Source organism: Haliotis rubra, unplaced genomic scaffold (assembly GCF_003918875.1).
Source record: "Haliotis rubra isolate DU_JTF1 unplaced genomic scaffold, ASM391887v1 Scf1511, whole genome shotgun sequence".
NCBI lineage: Eukaryota > Metazoa > Mollusca > Gastropoda > Lepetellida > Haliotidae > Haliotis > Haliotis rubra.
Window position 1 is genome coordinate 143,706 of NW_025765461.1, and position 17,852 is coordinate 161,557.

General features: G+C 44.0%; 1 protein-coding gene across 2 annotated transcripts; it reads left to right on the forward strand.

Annotated features, from left to right (window-relative positions):
* Positions 1 to 798: 798 nt before the first annotated feature.
* On the forward strand, positions 799 to 17,288 carry LOC124270398. 2 transcript variants are annotated; one of them, XM_046705440.1, is made up of 10 exons: positions 799 to 1,011; positions 1,992 to 2,237; positions 2,337 to 2,505; positions 2,632 to 2,750; positions 4,169 to 4,319; positions 4,657 to 4,760; positions 5,336 to 5,353; positions 13,176 to 13,295; positions 15,078 to 15,171; positions 15,607 to 17,288. In XM_046705440.1, exons 1-10 carry the CDS (start codon positions 939 to 941, stop codon positions 15,785 to 15,787), a joined length of 1,275 nt encoding a protein of 424 aa, XP_046561396.1. In that variant the 5' UTR covers positions 799 to 938; the 3' UTR covers positions 15,788 to 17,288. The 2 variants fall into 2 exon arrangements, with proteins under 2 accessions (XP_046561396.1, XP_046561395.1); XM_046705439.1 differs by lacking the exon at positions 5,336 to 5,353 and having other exon boundaries at positions 802 to 1,011; positions 13,158 to 13,295.
* Positions 17,289 to 17,852: the final 564 nt, after the last annotated feature.

The following is a 17,852-nucleotide window of genomic DNA, read 5'->3' on the forward strand; positions in this document are numbered from 1 at the left end:
GCATTCCTGTCTCCTCCTCATGCAATACTTGTATCTAAGCAACAGTATTCCATCCCTGTCCTGAGTTTCGTCCATGAAACAGTACCAACATTATTGCAAGATTCCCAGCTGCACGTGTAGCTATTGCCTTTCCACGATTGTGTTTCGGTAACCCTATTTTGTGTTAAAATCCAAAATATGCTAAATTTAATGTTTTACAGATAATTGTTATGTTTTTCAGCAGCCTGACGACTAGAATTCAAGCGAGACATTTCAAAAGCGAGGTGAGCATATTTATCATGCTTTTCCTGTATCTTGGTCATCACATTGCTGACAAAAGGGACAGAAAATGACAAAAAATAAATTCGGTGGCCTTATCAAAAAGGACAAAATGAGGCACTGCAGGCAGGTTAGGTTCGTACTCAGCTCAGAGCCCTTGCCCCTTTTACATGCAGCCCAGACAGCGAATTATATCTCCCAGGAACTTTCCCAGCAAGAACTTTCCGGAGAATGTGTAGATTCCTGCAGAGTGTCAGAAGGGCTGTGGTCCTGGCAGTAAACACGGGTTCTCAGCCAATGTCAGTCAGCAGATTGAGAGGTACTGGGCACCAAAAACAATGGTGAGTCGAACAACTTAATTCTTCGGATGCACGTGACTTTTTGAAGAAGTCGGCAGGGTTGTTCTTCTCCTCAACACACTGCACAAAACCGCAGTGCGAGTTGATATGACATCTATCGCATACTGTTCAAACCTCACAATGACACATGACGCATACATTATTGATGTTACAGGCGTGGCCGGCATTGATAGCCTACTGGCAACCCGACAGGTTTTGTCACCCTGTCATCTAAAGGAAGTTTTGCTGAAGCGTAATATACTTCCTCGTACACAAATAGTTGAGCAGAGTTGAGATACCCGTATTCCAGGCTGGTGTGGGTAGATATACTGCTGTGACATCATGGCGGACACTACACTTATCTTCGTCTTGTGTGCCCTTGCACTTCTGAGCGCTGCCGCTGAATCTAATAATGGTAAGTTGGAACTTCAGTACTTTATGTCTCTGGGCTGTGTTGTAAGTAGCAGTAGAACTTTTGTAGATATTCCATGTACCATGGATCCTCGGTACCAAAAGCTCGTCAGGTGAATATGTGACAAGTCTTGACCTGCTTTGCCCACATCCCACGTTTCTAGGAGGTAGTGATACAGATGCAACATTGCTCTGTGTGTCGGGAATCACTGTCACGGTATATTTAGGACCAATTTGTCTAGTTAACCTGCATCCAGCATGGCGCAGCATTTATGCCATCCGATCTGTCCATCCTTCCATCGGTTCCTGGCATATATTTGTTGGATACAACACATAATTTGGAATGTAACAATATGACACAATTCAGGTTAAAGCAAGGGAGTGTAATATAATAAGGAACTCTATGTAATTGTTGTAAATATACAATCGCAAAGACGTAGCTCCAGACAAACAAGTCGTGTTTCCCACTTGCGCATTATATTACTTAACTTCCTTCATAAAGCCTAACATGAACCCAGTCGAAACCTACATCACAATGCAACATAACCCACTTATCATAGCCTACACTGCAAATCTATCATACGGAAATATTATGACTCTCATATTGAATCCATACTTCCTTATGTTAATCAGGCGGGACTGTTTGTTATCAAACACACTGTACAGTCCTATTTTTGTCACTCTGAATATATATGTATTTATATCAATATATTTGTTTTGATAGAGCCAGCCACACCAGAATTATCTCCGTGGTATTATTTACACAGTGAATGAATATACTACACGTACAGTATAGGCTGGTTCGCATGTGGTTTTTGACGAAAAATGTGATGATAGGGACCTACGCAGCCAGCCCAAGATATACGAACTTAGCCTTGTACTTATATTTGAGGTTAATATCCAGGTCGCTTATTACGGCGAAACAACTAAATGCTCCAAAGGGCGTCGATTTAAGAATTATAATAGTTATTTCTTCATTTTCAGCGACAGAAAAGATAATGTTTATCACAGACAGTGGTGCACGTTTAGAAGTCAACGGGAGCGTGTACCGATGCACCCTGGATGGCAGGTCCAGCTGCAGTGTTCTCCCGATCCACACCCCCAACCCCAGATGCCCTGTATACGACCCGGTAGAGGACTACGTCTACTGGTCCGACCATGCTCTCATGTCTGTTTGTAGGGTCAAGTCTTCAGGAGAAGACTACGAAACGTGGGTGAACGTCTCCAGAGGTAAGGATGTAAAGATATTTGATACCTTCAGTTCAGCAGATGTGTGTATCGTTTTTGTGATTGTATTTAAAGAAGTACTATTTTGGTTCAACTTTTTAGGTTTATATGGAATGGCCCTTGATCCCGAACTAAGGGCAGTCTTTGTGTTCGACCTTAAGGATGATGATAATAGCTCCTTGTGGAAGATAAACATGGACACAAAGATCCTGACAAAGGTTCCGACTGAAAATTCACTTGTATGGGGAATCGCTATTGACACTCGGAACAAGTAAGAATTAAAGTCAACTAAAATTTAAATAACAGATTCAAGTTAAAGCCGTGTAAAGTAGGTATGCCAACAATGATTTGACAACCGGCGAAAAGCAAACTGTTGAAATACTCTTTTACATTGCAGGAAGTTGTTTCTAGCATTTACCGCAAAAATCACAATGATGAACTACGACGGGAGTGACTTTGTCACCCTACTAAACAAAAAGAATGGCAACCATTTTGGTATGATGTTTGACTCGGAAGGTAAGTACACACGTTTTGCTGTTTAGGCGGTTACTTATTCAACCTTGCCCAGAATCCTTATCTTTCAACATCTGCGGATTTGAATATAAAAGACAATTAGAGAGTCACATTTTTTAGAATAAATCTTAAATATCTCTAGGAAATCACTCCGTCAATGAAGCTGATTTGTCACTCTTGTTTTTTACCAAAGTAAAAAATAATAAAAACTCGAGCTGGTAACCTTTTCGATGTTTTGTTGGGTTCATTTTTCCTTTTAAAGATATTATCTAAAATAATAAACAGATGGATTTACAAAGCAGAGAATGGGTAGCGACAGATGACCGTGTTTTGGACTCGATCTATCCATTACTACAATAAGGTTTAGTTTAAAAGGTCCCATCCTCAGTGCAAGACCCAGAAATATACTAGCCACATAAAGAAACTGTGCACACAGAAAATTCCTTCAGAATTGGAATACAACACAGAAAAGACGACATGATGTAGACGCTTTATAAACTTATGTATCGGGCCACAACAACATGTCAAAAGAACATGAACAATACCCGTAACGATGACGTCAGAAGTTCAAAGTTGAGTAGGGGGTCACACGACGAAGTCTCAAAGTCAATAACGGGTATGACCACCATGCGCGTGAAGCACATCAGTGCATCGACGACGCATATAGGCTACCAAATGATCATTGAAGGCCTGGGGAATGGTTTGGGACGTGGTCACTGCCGTCTGGAACCTGTGTCTGAGATTATTCACCTGAATCCATCTGTCCTGTCTTGGCGTCCTTACTCGGGGACGCCCAAAACGTGGGTGGTCGGCCACGTCATTACTGTTTCCATAACAACTGACCAATGCAGATATCGTGTTACGATGGCATTGGAAATGTGCTGCCACCTGTTGTTGGCTCATGCCTGCTCGAACCATTGCAATGGTTTCGTGACGTTGAGCAGATGTTAATTTTGGCATGATGTGCACATGAATTCTCATGTGAATTTGTGAACGTTTGAATGACCAAAGATCAAGCTTTCGACAGTGACAGCAATTTCTGAGTTTTACATGTTGTGTGCAGCTGCACAGGCTGCACGTGCAGTAACACATTGTAACTCCATAGGCCACTATCCATGACGTCACGTCGCCTGGCACCTGCATGAGGGTTTGATTGTCTCCAATACTTGCTATGTTCACACCTTTATTTATGTATAAAGACACTGTCTGTCTATCTTTATATTTTCCGTGTGCACAGTTTCTTTATGTGGCCAGTATACAAAACATCTCCCAGGCTTCCAAAGATGTCGTTTTTCTGACGAAAGACTTACTGGTCCTTATTTAGCTGGAACAATAATGGACAAGTGATTTAGGTTTATTGCTATTTATCAATTCAAGTATGGCAGCTGTCTCAGATACGAACACGGCGTCTTCTGTCGCAGGTCACAGATTGTACTACGCCGACACTTCAGTGAGCACTTTGGGATCCCTGGACTTGGAGACGAACGTTACCACTGTGTACCGTAACGACACTGTATATCTGTCTGTTCATGAGTTCGAAGGTGTTCTGTATGCTGGGCCTTATGGAGACAGGTAAATGTTACATGGAGGCTCATATGTAATATCCATTACGTTGTATTCAGACACAGTATTGAAATGCGTATGCATGTTTGTGGGTGTGAGTGTGCGCGCTTGCCATTAAACAATTACGGTATATAATTTTCAGTCATAACAATAAACATGAACACGCTTTACTGCCACTTAACAATACATCAGCTGTTTTGCGTCACTGAAGAAAAAATAAATTATCATTCATTTACGGAATACCAATTGCATTATAAATATGTACACGTCCAGAACGATGTTGAAACTTACCTTTCGTCTACAAGACAAGATATTGCCATGAACTGACTATTGAATTTCCTTACAGGGGCACAGTAGATGTACTTACTGGAGGCTGTGGGCCACGCTCCTATGTGTACTTTAACACATCCATTCTTGGGGGCATACGTGCTACTGTCTTCAGGACATATGGTAAAACGTATATTGTACATTAGTACATTATTAAGACATTAGTACATATCTTTTGATCTGCTGTGGGCATACGTTGACAACTGAAACATTGATTGTGGATTTACTGCAGGTTAAGACGTGTATCTCTGTCACACAGTGGTAACGTGCTGTATCTGTGTATCGTTCAACAAGCTGCCCCTCTGGTTGGTATGGTCGGCTGTGTATCTCTGTCACACCGTGTTAACGTGCTGTATGTATGCATTGTTCAACAGGCTGTCCCTCTGGGTGGTATGGTCGGCTGTGTATCTCTGTCACACCGTGTTAACGTGCTGTATGTGTGCATTGTTCAACAGGCTGTCCCTCTGGGTGGTATGGTCGGCTGTGTATCTCTGTCCCACAGTGTTAACGTGCTGTATGTGTGCATTGTTCAACAGGCTGTCCCTCTGGGTGGTATGGTCGGCTGTGTATCTCTGTCACACAGTGTTAACGTGCTGTATGTGTGCATTGTTCAACAGGCTGTCCCTCTGGGTGGTATGGTCGGCTGTGTATCTCTGTCACACCGTGTTTACGTGCTGTATGTGTGCATTGTTCAACAGGCTGTCCCTCTGGGTGGTATAGTCGGCTGTGTATCTCTGTCGGGTCACACAGTGTTAACGTGCTGTATGTGTGCATTGTTCAACAGGCTGCCCCTCTGGGTGGTATGGTCGGCTGTGTATCTCTGTCACACCGTGTTAACGTGCTGTATGTGTGCATTGTTCAACAGGCTGTCCCTCTGGGTGGTATGGTCGGCTGTGTATCTCTGTCCCACAGTGTTAACATGCTGTATCTGTGTATCGTTCAACAGGCTGCCACTCTGGTTGGTATGGTTGGATGTGTATCTCTATCCCACAGTGTTAACGTGCTGTATCTGTGTATCGTTCATCAGGCTGTCCCTCTGGGTGGTATGGTCGGATGTGTATCTCTGTCACACAGTGTTAACGTGCTGTATCTGTGTATCGTTCAACAGGCTGTCCCTCTGGGTGGTATAGTCGGCTGTGTATCTCTGTCACACAGTGTTAACGTGCTGTATGTGTGCATTGTTCAACAGGCTGCCCCTCTGGGTGGTATGGTCGGCTGTGTATCTCTGTCACACCATGTTAACGTGCTGTATGTGTGCATTGTTCAACAGGCTGTCCCTCTGGGTGGTATGGTCGGCTGTGTATCTCTGTCACACCGTGTTAACGTGCTGTATGTGTGCATTGTTCAACAGGCTGTCCCTCTGGGTGGTATGGTCGGATGTGTATCTCTGTCCCACAGTGTTAACATGCTGTATCTGTGTATCGTTCAACAGGCTGTCACTCTGGTTGGTATGGTTGGATGTGTATCTCTATCCCACAGTGTTAACGTGCTGTATCTGTGTATCGTTCAACAGGCTGTCCCTCTGGGTGGTATGGTCGGATGTGTATCTCTGTCACACAGTGTTAACGTGCTGTATCTGTGTATCGTTCAACAGGCTGTCCCTCTGGGTGGTATGGTCGGCTGTGTATCTCTGTCACACCGTGTTAACGTGCTGTATGTGTGTATCGTTCAGAACAGGTTGTCCCTCTGAATGATATGGTCGGCTGTGTATCTCTGTCACACAGTGTTAACGTGCTTTATCTGTGTATCGTTCAACAGGCTGTCACTCTGGGTGGTATGGTCGTATGTGTATCTCTGTCCCACAGTGTTAACGTGCTGTATCTGTGTATCATTCAACAGGCTGTCACTCTGGGTGGTATGGTCGGATGTGTATCTCTGTCACACAGTGTTAACGTGCTGTATCTGTGTATCGTTCAACAGGCTGGCAATCTGGGTGGTATGGTCGGCTGTGTATCTCTGTCACACCGTGTTAACGTGCTGTATGTGTGTATCGTTCGAAACAGGTTGTCCCTCTGAATAATATGGTCGGATGTGTATCTCTGTCACACAGTGTTAACGTGCTGTATCTGTGTATCGTTCAACAGGCTGTCCCTCTGGGTGGAATGGTCGGATGTGTATCTCTGTCCAACAGTGTTAACGTGCTGTATCTGTGTATCATTCAACAGGCTGTCACTCTGGGTGGTATGGTCGGATGTGTATCTCTGTCCCACAGTGGTAACGTGCTGTATCTGTGTATCAATCAACAGGCTGGTTATCTAGGTGGTATGGTCGGCTGTGTATCTCTGTCACACCGTGTTAACGTGCTGTATCTGTGCATTGTTCAACAGGCTGTCCCTCTGGGTGGTATGGTCGGCTGTGTATCTCTGTCACACCGTGTTAACATGCTGTATCTGTGTATCGTTCAACAGGCTGTCAATCTGGGTGGTATGGTCAGCTGTGTATCTCTGTCACACAGTGTTAACGCGCTGTATCTGTGTATCGTTCAACAGGTTGTCCCTCTGGGTGGTATGGTCGGATGTGTATCTCTGTCCCACAGTGTTAACGTGCTGTATCTGTGTATCGTTCAACAGGCTGTCACTCTTAGTGGTATGGTCAGCTGTGTATCTCTGTCACACAGTGTTAACGTGCTGTATCTGTGTATCGTTCAACAGGTTGTCCCTCTGGGTGGTATGGTCGGATGTGTATTTCTGTCACACAGTGTTAACGTGCTGTATGTGTGTATCGTTCAAAACAGGTTGTCCCTCTGAATGATATGGTCGGATGTGTATCTCTGTCACACAGTCTTAACGTGCTGTATCTGTGTATCGTTCAACAGGCTGTCCCTCTGGGTGGTATGGTCGGATGTGTATCTCTGTCCCACAGTGTTAACGTACTGTATCTGTGTATCATTCAACAGGCTGTCACTCTGGGTGGTATGGTCGGATGTGTATCTCTGTCCCACAGTGTTAACGTGCTGTATCTGTGCATTGTTCAACATGCTGTCAATCTGGGTGGTATGGTCGGATGTGTATCTCTGTCACACAGTGTTAACGTGCTGTATCTGTGTATCGTTCAACAGGCTGTCACTCTGGGTGGTGTGGTCGGATGTGTATCTCTGTCACACAGTGTTAACGTGCTGTATCTGTGTATGGTTCAACAGGCTGTCCCTCTGGGTGGTATGGTCGGATGTGTATCTCTGTCCACAGTGTTAACGTGCTGTATCTGTGTATCGTTCAACAGGCTGTCACTCTAGGTGGTATGGTCGGATGTGTATCTCTGTCACACAGTGTTAACGTGCTGTATCTGTGTATCGTTCAACAGGCTGTCCCTCTGGGTGGTATGGTCGGATGTGTATCTCTGTCCCACAGTGTTAACGTGCTGTATCTGTGTATCATTCAACAGGCTGTCACTCTGGGTGGTATGGTCGGATGTGTATCTCTGTCACACAGTGTTAACGTGCTGTATCTGTGTATCGTTCAACAGGCTGGCAATCTGGGTGGTATAGTTGGCTGTGTATCTCTGTCACACCGTGTTAACGTGCTGTATCTGTGCATTGTTCAACAGGCTGTCCCTCTGGGTGGTATGGTCGGCTGTGTATCTCTGTCCCACAGTGTTAACGTGCTGTATGTGTGCATTGTTCAACAGGCTGTCCCTCTGGGTGGTATGGTCGGCTGTGTATCTCTGTCCCACAGTGTTAACGTGCTGTATCTGTGCATTGTTCAACATGCTGTCAATCTGGGTGGTATGGTCGGATGTGTATCTCTGTCACACAGTGTTAACGTGCTGTATCTGTGTATCGTTCAGAACAGGCTGTCACTCCTAGTGGTATGGTCAGCTGTGTATCTCTGTCACACAGTGTTAACGTGCTGTATGTGTGTATCGTTCAACAGGTTGTCCCTCTGGGTGGTATGGTCGGATGTGTATTTCTGTCACACAGTGTTAACGTGCTGTATGTGTGTATCGTTCAAAACAGGTTGTCCCTCTGAATGATATGGTCGGATGTGTATCTCTGTCACACAGTCTTAACGTGCTGTATGTGTGCATTGTTCAACAGGCTGTCCCTCTGGGTGGTATGGTCGGCTGTGTATCTCTGTCCCACAGTGTTAACGTGCTGTATCTGTGCATTGTTCAACATGCTGTCAATCTGTGCATTGTTCAACATGCTGTCAATCTGGGTCCCTCTGGGTGGTATGGTCGGATGTGTATCTCTGTCACACAGTGTTAACGTGCTGTATGTGCATCGTTCAACAGGCTGTCCCTCTGGGATTGGTAAGGTCGGCTGTGTATCTCTGTCACACAGTGTTAACGTGCTGTATGTGTGCATTGTTCAACAGGCTGTCCCTCTGGTGGTGGTCGGCTGTGTATCTCTGTCCCACAGTGTTAACATGCTGTCATCTGTGTATCGTTCAACAGGCTGTCACTCTGGGTGGTATGGTCAGTCTGCACTCTTGGTGATGTGTATCTCTGTCACACAGTGTTAACGTGCTGTATGTGTGTAATCGTTCAACAGGTTGTCCCTCTGGGTGGTATGGTCGGATGTGTATTTCGTCACACAGTGTTAACGTGCTGTATCTGTGTATCGTTCAACAGGCTGTCCCTCTGGGCGGTATGGTCGGATGTATATCTGTCCCACAGTGTTAACGTGCTGTATCTGTGTATCATTCAACAGGCTGTCACTCTAAATTGGTATGGTCGGATGTGTATCTCGTCCCACAGTGTTAACGTGCTGTATCTAACGTATCAATCAACGGGTTGGTTATCTAGGTGGTGGTCGGCTGTGTATCTCTGTCGCACAGTGTTAACGCGCTGTATGTGTGCATTGTTCAACAGGCTGTCCCTCTGGGTGGTATTAAGGTCGGCTGTGTATCTCTGTCCCACAGTGTTAACGTGCTGTATCTGTGCATTGTTCAACATGCTGTCAATCTGGGTGGTATGGTCGGATGTGTATCTCTGTCACACAGTGTTAACGTGCTGTATCTGTGTATCGTTCAACAGGCTGTCCCTCTGGGTGGTGTGGTCGGATGTGTATCTCTGTCACACAGTCTTAACGTGCTGTATGTGTGCATTGTTCAACAGGCTGTCCCTCTGGGTGGTATGGTCGGCTGTGTATCTCTGTCACACAGTGTTAACGTGCTGTATGTGTGCATTGTTCAACAGGCTGTCCTCTGCAAGATTGGTATGGTCGGCTGTGTATCTCTGTCCCACAGTGTTAACATGCTGTATCTGTCATCAATCGTTCAACAGGCTGTCACTCTTAGTGGTATGGTCAGGTGTGTATCTCTGTCACACAGTCTTAACGTGCTGTATCTGTGTATCGTTCAACAGGTTGTCCCTCTGGGTGGTATGGTCGGATGTGTATTTCTGTCCCACAGTGTTAACGTGCTGTATCTGTGTATCATTCAACAGGCTGTCACTCTGGGTGGTATGGTCGGATGTGTATCTCTGTCCACAGTGTTAACGTGCTGCTGTATCTGTGTGTCAATCAACAGGTTGGTTATCTGGGTGGTATGGTCGGCTGTGCTCTCTGTCACACAGTGTTAACGTGCTGTATCTGTGCATTGTTCAACAGGCTTGTCCCTCTAAAATTGGTATGTGGTCGATGATGTATTCACACAGCGTTAACGTGCTGTATGATACGCATTGTTCAACAGGCTGTCCCTCTAGGTGGTATGGTCGGCTGTGTATCTCTGTCCCACAGTGTTAACGTGCTGTATCTGTGCATTGTTCAACATGCTGTTGTCAATCTGGGTGGTATGGTCGGATGTGTATCTCTGTCACACAGTGTTAACGTGCTGTATCTGTGTATCGTTCAACAGCTCTACTCACTCTAGGTGGTATGGTCGGATCTGTATCTCTGTCACACAGTCTTAACGTGCTGTATCTGTGTATCGTTCAACAGGCTGTCCCTCTGGTATGGTATGTGCATCTCCTGTCCCACAGTGTTAATGCTGTATCAAATCATTCAACAGGCTGTCACTCTGGGTGGTATATGGTCGGATGTGTATCTCTGTCACACAGCGTTAGACGTGCTTATATGTCTTATTCGTATCGTTCACGTGCAGAGAAGTCTGTATCTCTGTCACACAGTTAACGCGCTGTATCTGAATATGATTGGATCGATGTTCAACAGGCTGTCCCTCTGGGTGGTATGGTCGGCTGTGTATTTCCGTCCCACATGTTAACGTGCTGTATGTGTGCGTTGTTCAATGAGCTGTCCCTCTGGGTGTATCGGATGTGTATTTCTGTCACACAGTGTTAACGTGCTGTATCTGTGTATCGTCATCAAAACATTGTCCCTCATATAGTCGGCTGTTATCTCTGTCACACGGTCTTCATAGCCATATCTGTGTATCGTTCAACAGGTTGTCCCTCTGGGTGGTATGGTCGGATGTGTATTTCTGTCCCACAGTGTTAACGCGTGCTGTATCTGTGTATCATTTCAACAGGCTGTCACTCTGGGTGATATGGTCGGATGTGTATCTCTGTCACCCCACAGTGTTAACGTGCCGTATCTGTGTTCAGCATGTATCGGGTAGTGGTCGGATGTGTATCTGTCACACAATTCAACGTAGGTTGTCGTTCAACTGGCCAGTCCTATGCGGGTGGGATGTGTATCTCTATCACACAGTGTTAACGTGCTTTGTATCTGTGTATCGTTCAACAGGTTGTCCTCTGGGTGGTATGGTCGGATGTGTATCTCTGTCACACAGTGTTAACGTGCTGTATCTGTGTACATCGTTCCACAGGCTGTCACTCTGGGTGGTATGGTCAGCTGTTATCTCTGTCACACAGTGTTAACGTGCTGTATCTGTGTATCGTTCAACAGGTTGTCCTCTGGGTGGTATGGTCGGATGTGTATTTCTGTCACAGTGTTAACGTGCTGTATGTGTGTATCGTTCAAAACAGGTTGTCCCTCTGAATGATATGGTCGGATGTGTATCTCTGTCACACAGTCTTAACGTGCTGTATCTGTGTATCGTTCAACAGGCTGTCACTCTGGGTGGTATGGTCGGATGTGTATCTCTGTCCCACAGTCTTAACGTGCTGTATCTGTGTATCGTTCAACAGGCTGTCGCTCTCTGGGTCAGTATGGTCGGATGTGTATCTCTGTCACACAGTGTTAACGTGCTGTATCTGTGTATCGTTCAACAGGCTGTCCCTCTGGGTGGTATGGTCGGATGTGTATTTCTGTCACACAGTGTTAACGTGCTGTATGTGTGTATCGTTCAAAACAGGTTGTCCCTCTGAATGAGGAGTATGGTCGGATGTGTATCTCTGTCACACAGTCTTAACGTGCTGTATCTGTGTATCGTTCAACAGGTTGTCCCTCTGGAAATTGGTATGGTCGGATGTGTATCTCTGTCCCACAGTGTTAGCGTGCTGTATCTGTGTATCATTCAACAGGCTGTCACTCTGGGTGGTATGGTCGGATGTGTATCTCTGTCACACAGTGTTAACGTGCTGTATCTGTGCATTGTTCAACATGCTGTCAATCTGGGTGGTATGGTCGGATGTGTATCTCTGTCACACAGTGTTAACGTGCTGTATCTGTGTATCGTTCAACAGGCTGTCCCTCTGGGTGGTGTGGTCGAATGTGTATCTCTGTCACACAGTGTTAACGTGCTGTATCTGTGTATCGTTCAACAGGCTGTCCCTCTGGGTGGTATGGTCGGATGTGTATTTCTGTCACACAGTGTTAACGTGCTGTATGTGTGTATCGTTCAAAACAGGTTGTCCCTCTGAATGATATGGTCGGATGTGTATCTCTGTCACACAGTCTTAACGTGCTGTATCTGTGTATCGTTCAACAGGCTGTCACTCTGGGTGGTATGGTCGGATGTGTATCTCTGTCCACAGTCTTAACGTGCTGTATCTGTGTATCGTTCAACAGGCTGTCCCTCTGGGTGGTATGGTCGGATGTGTATCTCTGTCACACAGTGTTAACGTGCTGTATCTGTGTATCGTTCAACAGGCTGTCCCTCTGGGTGGTATGGTCGGATGTGTATTTCTGTCACACAGTGTTAACGTGCTGTATGTGTGTATCGTTCAAAACAGGTTGTCCCTCTGAATGATATGGTCGGATGTGTATCTCTGTCACACAGTCTTAACGTGCTGTATCTGTGTATCGTTCAACAGGTTGTCCCTCTGGGTGGTATGGTCGGATGTGTATCTCTGTCCCACAGTGTTAGCGTGCTGTATCTGTGTATCATTCAACAGGCTGTCACTCTGGGTGGTATGGTCGGATGTGTATCTCTGTCACACAGTGTTAACGTGCTGTATCTGTGTATCGTTCAACAGGCTGTCCCTCTGGGTGGTATGGTCGGCTGTGTATCTCTGTCACACAGTGTTAACGTGCTGTATCTGTGTATCGTTCAACAGGTTGTCCCTCTGGGTGGTATGGTCGGATGTGTATCTCTGTCACACAGTGTTAACGTGCTGTATCTGTGTATCGTTCAACAGGTTGTCCCTCTGGGTGGTATGATCGGCTGTGTATCTCTGTCACACAGTGTTAACGTGCTGTATCTGTGTATCGTTCAACAGGTTGTCCCTCTGGGTGGTATGGTCGGATGTGCACCCGGGAATGTGGGAAATGCGTCAATGGAAGTGCTTGTGACAACATCGATGGCCATTGTGCAGATGGGTGTGACACTGGCTGGATTGGCGACACGTGTACTACTGGTGTGTATGAAGGAGTTATAATAGATAATAGTACTGATTATAATAAACTTAATTCCAACAAATTGTTCAGAAGCTCTCCGGCAAAGGCACTGTGAAAAAGCTGTGTTATTAGCATTCGGTGGAGCTGTTTGAGTTAGCGTCCACTTGAACATGGGTGTTGGTTGCAATGTATAATGTGTATGGTACTCAAATCACAGTTTGTGTTAAACTGTAGAGTTACGACAGTAGTCTTTGTTAAAGTACAGAATTACGACAGCATTATCTGCTACACTATCTGCCACTCAGAAGTCTATCCGAAACAAGTACGTCACGACTGTAGTCTGAGTTACACTATAGAGTTACGACACTGATCTGTACTAAACTATAGACTGAACACAGTGAACAATATCAAGCTACAGAATTACGACAGTGATGTTTGTTCAACTACAGTGTTGCGACGGTGTTCTATGTTCAGCTAAAGATTTACGACTATAGTTTTTGTTGAGTTGCTTTCTTATCTTGAACAAAGATAATATCGTAGTCTGCCGTTGAAATTACCTGATATATAATTCAGGCCAAGGTGGTGAGCGTCTTTAGATGACTGGGACATGGTCATGCTTTAACGCGATGATTGGTCGGGCCATCAGTGTTAGGTTAAAGTTGCGTGCACGTGATGCTGTCCTTTATTGTCTCAACGCACGTGGAGTTATTTCGGTTTTTTACCTTCCCATAATGCATCCGGGTGCTTACCTGTCCACTGGATCCACTTAGTACCTAAACGATATGAATATGAATTCAGTGTGTTAACTATGGGTAATCAATTCTTCACGCATGGCGTATTTTTTTAAAGTATGTCCAAATGGTACCTACGGTGAGCGCTGCCGGAAACTGTGTGACCAGTGTGTTGGCGGCGCCACCTGTCTACTGGCACGTGTCAAGCCGGAAACGTGGTACAAGAATTATACCATGAAGGTATAAACAATGAACCTAGTTATCACGAAAATGCTTTTATTACATGGTTCCGCCAGTGTTGCTGGGTTCAATCTACCTTCCAGGCTGGAACAAACATCGCAGGTTGTTGATTATACAGTGGACTGTTTAATGTGTATGTTATTATAAAAAACAAATGTCGTCCGCAGCACAGCTCCAGCCATATCTCCTATTACAGCCAAAATGGATAGAATTATAAAAATGCAAACATTTTATGTCTTGTATATGACAATTATAACATGGCAGCATATTTCCTAAATGATTGGCTGCTGTCTGTTTTGTTACGACGTGACGTCATAATGAGCGCGTGCCATTTCTAAATAAATAACCTCTTCTTTCTGCAGGGTGCCGTTGTTAAAACAACCTTATAATTAGCGCCACGCTAGTCTTAAGTCTATGTTATTGGAGTGCTAGTGACGATCACCTTAGCGCTAAGATCGCTTTATACAACGGCATCCAGTTTCTCAAATGTTGTAACGTTGGTCCAGCAAGAGCCTTTCGGATTTGAATTTGCACTTTCGTCGGAATCGTGGCTCGTTTGTTCTACATTGTATTGTGTTATTGATCTATTGCTGATTCATACTTACTAGGTTGTTAGGTACGTTCAGTTAATGATTTGAACAGTAATTGGGTTAATCATGCCAGCTTACAGAAAACTCACTCCAACGTTTTGATTTGTGACCTTGACTGTATGCACAGGACCACTCCACCTCATGGTTTGTGGTTGTTAATATGTCTACCTACCATGCACAGGACCACACCAGCACATGGTGTGTGGTTGTTAATATGTCTACCTGCCATGTTGTACTGTAGATTGGAACCTTGTTGTCTGGGCGCTGGTGTCTGTATGTGTCTTTCTGGGATTGGTGGTGGTGGTTCTCGTGATCCTCCTGGTCAGATGTAGAAGGTAACCATAGAAACCAATATTCTTTCATTAAGGTTAGAACATAGGGACCCACAAGAAAGAAAAGTCAAGTTTTTTATTCAGTTAAAACCCGCCATGATATTGCTGCAATATTGATAAACGCGGCGTAAAAGCCAACTCACTCACTCCTTCAGTTAAAATTCACTCATTGTTCAAAAATAAAATTCGGATTAATATATATATATATATATATATATATATATATATATATATATATATATACATATACATATACATATATATATATATATATATATATATATATATTATTGTCACTGTGGTTTTCAAATTAGTCGACATTAAAATGAGGATGAAATAAAGTTTTACATAGAATTGAATTATCTTCATAAATCGAATATTTGCTTGCGTACACGTCAGCAAATAATACGAGTTAACATGTTAACAACTTGTTTACAGAATGGTGATGACGGACAAGCAGAAGAAGACAGGCGTTGCTGCTGGTGCCGTGCGAAACCCCACCTACCAGAATGACCCGACAGATGCTGGAGATGAAATAACAAGTGTTACCCAACCGGATCACGTGTACGAGAAGATGCGCCGTGTGCTGCCCCCTGTGTATGAGACGCTACATGCCTAAGGGGTCATGATATTTGTGCCATGCCCCTGTATGAGACGCTGCACGTCTAGGGGGTCATGATATTTGTGCAATGCCCCTGTATGAGACGCTACATCCCTGGGGGTCATGATAGTTGTGTCATCCCGGGGCCCCCTGTATGAGACGCTACATGCCTAAGGGGTCATGATATGTGTGTCATCCCCCTGTATGAGACGCTGCATATTTAGAGGGTCATGGTATTTGTGCCATGCCCCTGTATGAGACGCTACATGCCTAAGGGGTCATGATATTTGTGCCATGCCCCTGTATTAGACGCTACATGCCTAAGGGGTCATGATATTTGTGCCATGCCCCTGTATGAGACGCTACATGCCTAAGGGGTCATGATATTTGTGTCATCCCCCCATATGAGACGCTGGATGTCTAGGGGTAATGGTATTTGTGTCATTCCCCTGTTTGAGACGCTACATGTCTAGGGGGTCATGGTATTTGTGCCATCCCCCTGTATTAGACGCTGGATGTCTAGGGGTTTATATTATTTGCGCCATCCATACGATGTGATGGTCTATGTTCCATCCGCGGTGTGAGACGTTACATCTAAAAGAGGTCATATTCATTGATAGTCTGTGTATTGTCGGTCGGTATGAGTCATTACAAATTAAGAGATGAATATGTTTTTGCAATATATGTATTGTCGCCATTCAAATATATATATTAAACCGATTTGATTTGTTAATATATTGTAACATGTGTCAGTTGTTTGTCTTGCACATATATTGTAAAATATTATAGCTATTTGGTATACAATTTACTTTGCTATACTGTTAAACCATTGCTTTGAACATATACCTTAATATGTAATAAAGACATTAGGGTTGAATATTTACCTTACTATGTAATCCAGCCATTTGGTGTGAACATTTACGTTTGGTTTGAACATTTCTTTTGATGTGTAATGTAACCATTTAGTTTGAACATTAATTTTGGTGCTTATCATAGTTCTTTACTAAATAGTGCAGCTATTTGCGTTGAACATTTACATTCATATCTACAGGTAGGCTATTCAGTTGAAACATGTATTTTGTTATGGGAATGTATTTTTGTTGCTTATAATGTCACATTAATTAACGTTTAGTTATTATGGGTCACAAAAGTTTGAGGTGCTGAATGTTGGTGTGACCTCCCATCTTAAACTTGGACTATGTAATTTCACTGATGAGAGTGCGCTGAGGAGTTGCCTCCCTTTGTTTGTTTTGCTTCTGGTTGGATTGTGGAAGCTGTGAGAAGATCGTAGCGTTGCATGTTTTTTGCTGGAAAAACTGTATAATTGTTATGTAAGGAATGGTTGTTGAGATGTATGGGGGGCGACTTTGGATTTACGCTCATCTGTTAGCTAACATCTACGTTTCAAGAGGCCTCGTTTACATTGAACTTTCAACAGCTGTCAACGGTCTTCAATCAGTACATCTGTTTTTACTGGGAACATGAAGACTTGGTGAGTTAATATTTTAGATTTGTGACCCAATATATTGGATTTGTGACTGTCATTCATTGTAACCTTGCTTATTCAATATATAATTGAATATTGTAGACTTGACTGTGTTATATTTCACTGGTTATAGGAGCCACATAGGCCTTTTATCTCAGTAATCTCTAAACCGTAACAAAAAAGATTAGCATATATTCCCCAAGAGACAGTTATATACGTTTGTGTGTTTGTGTGTGCGTGTATGTGTGTGCGTGCGTGCGTGCGTGCGTGTGTGTGTGTGTGTGTGTAATCCTAAAAAGACATGCTCATGATGTAGTCGGAATCTTACAGTCCACTCTGCGTTTAGCAAAGATTTCTGAAAGATGTGGATAGTGTTTTGTGGCTTATATGTATGATGTGTTCTTATTTTCATAAAACCTACTTTGAACCGAACCATCTCTCATATCGATAATTTGAAATTCAATCTCGCTAGTATCATCTTTATATAATAAACGTTTCTTCTATCCATCTTTCTTGATTATCAGGTACTCTTGGGTAAGTCTTTACATGACTCATCCTTACATCTGAAATGTTTCGATCATGTGTTGTGGTTTAATT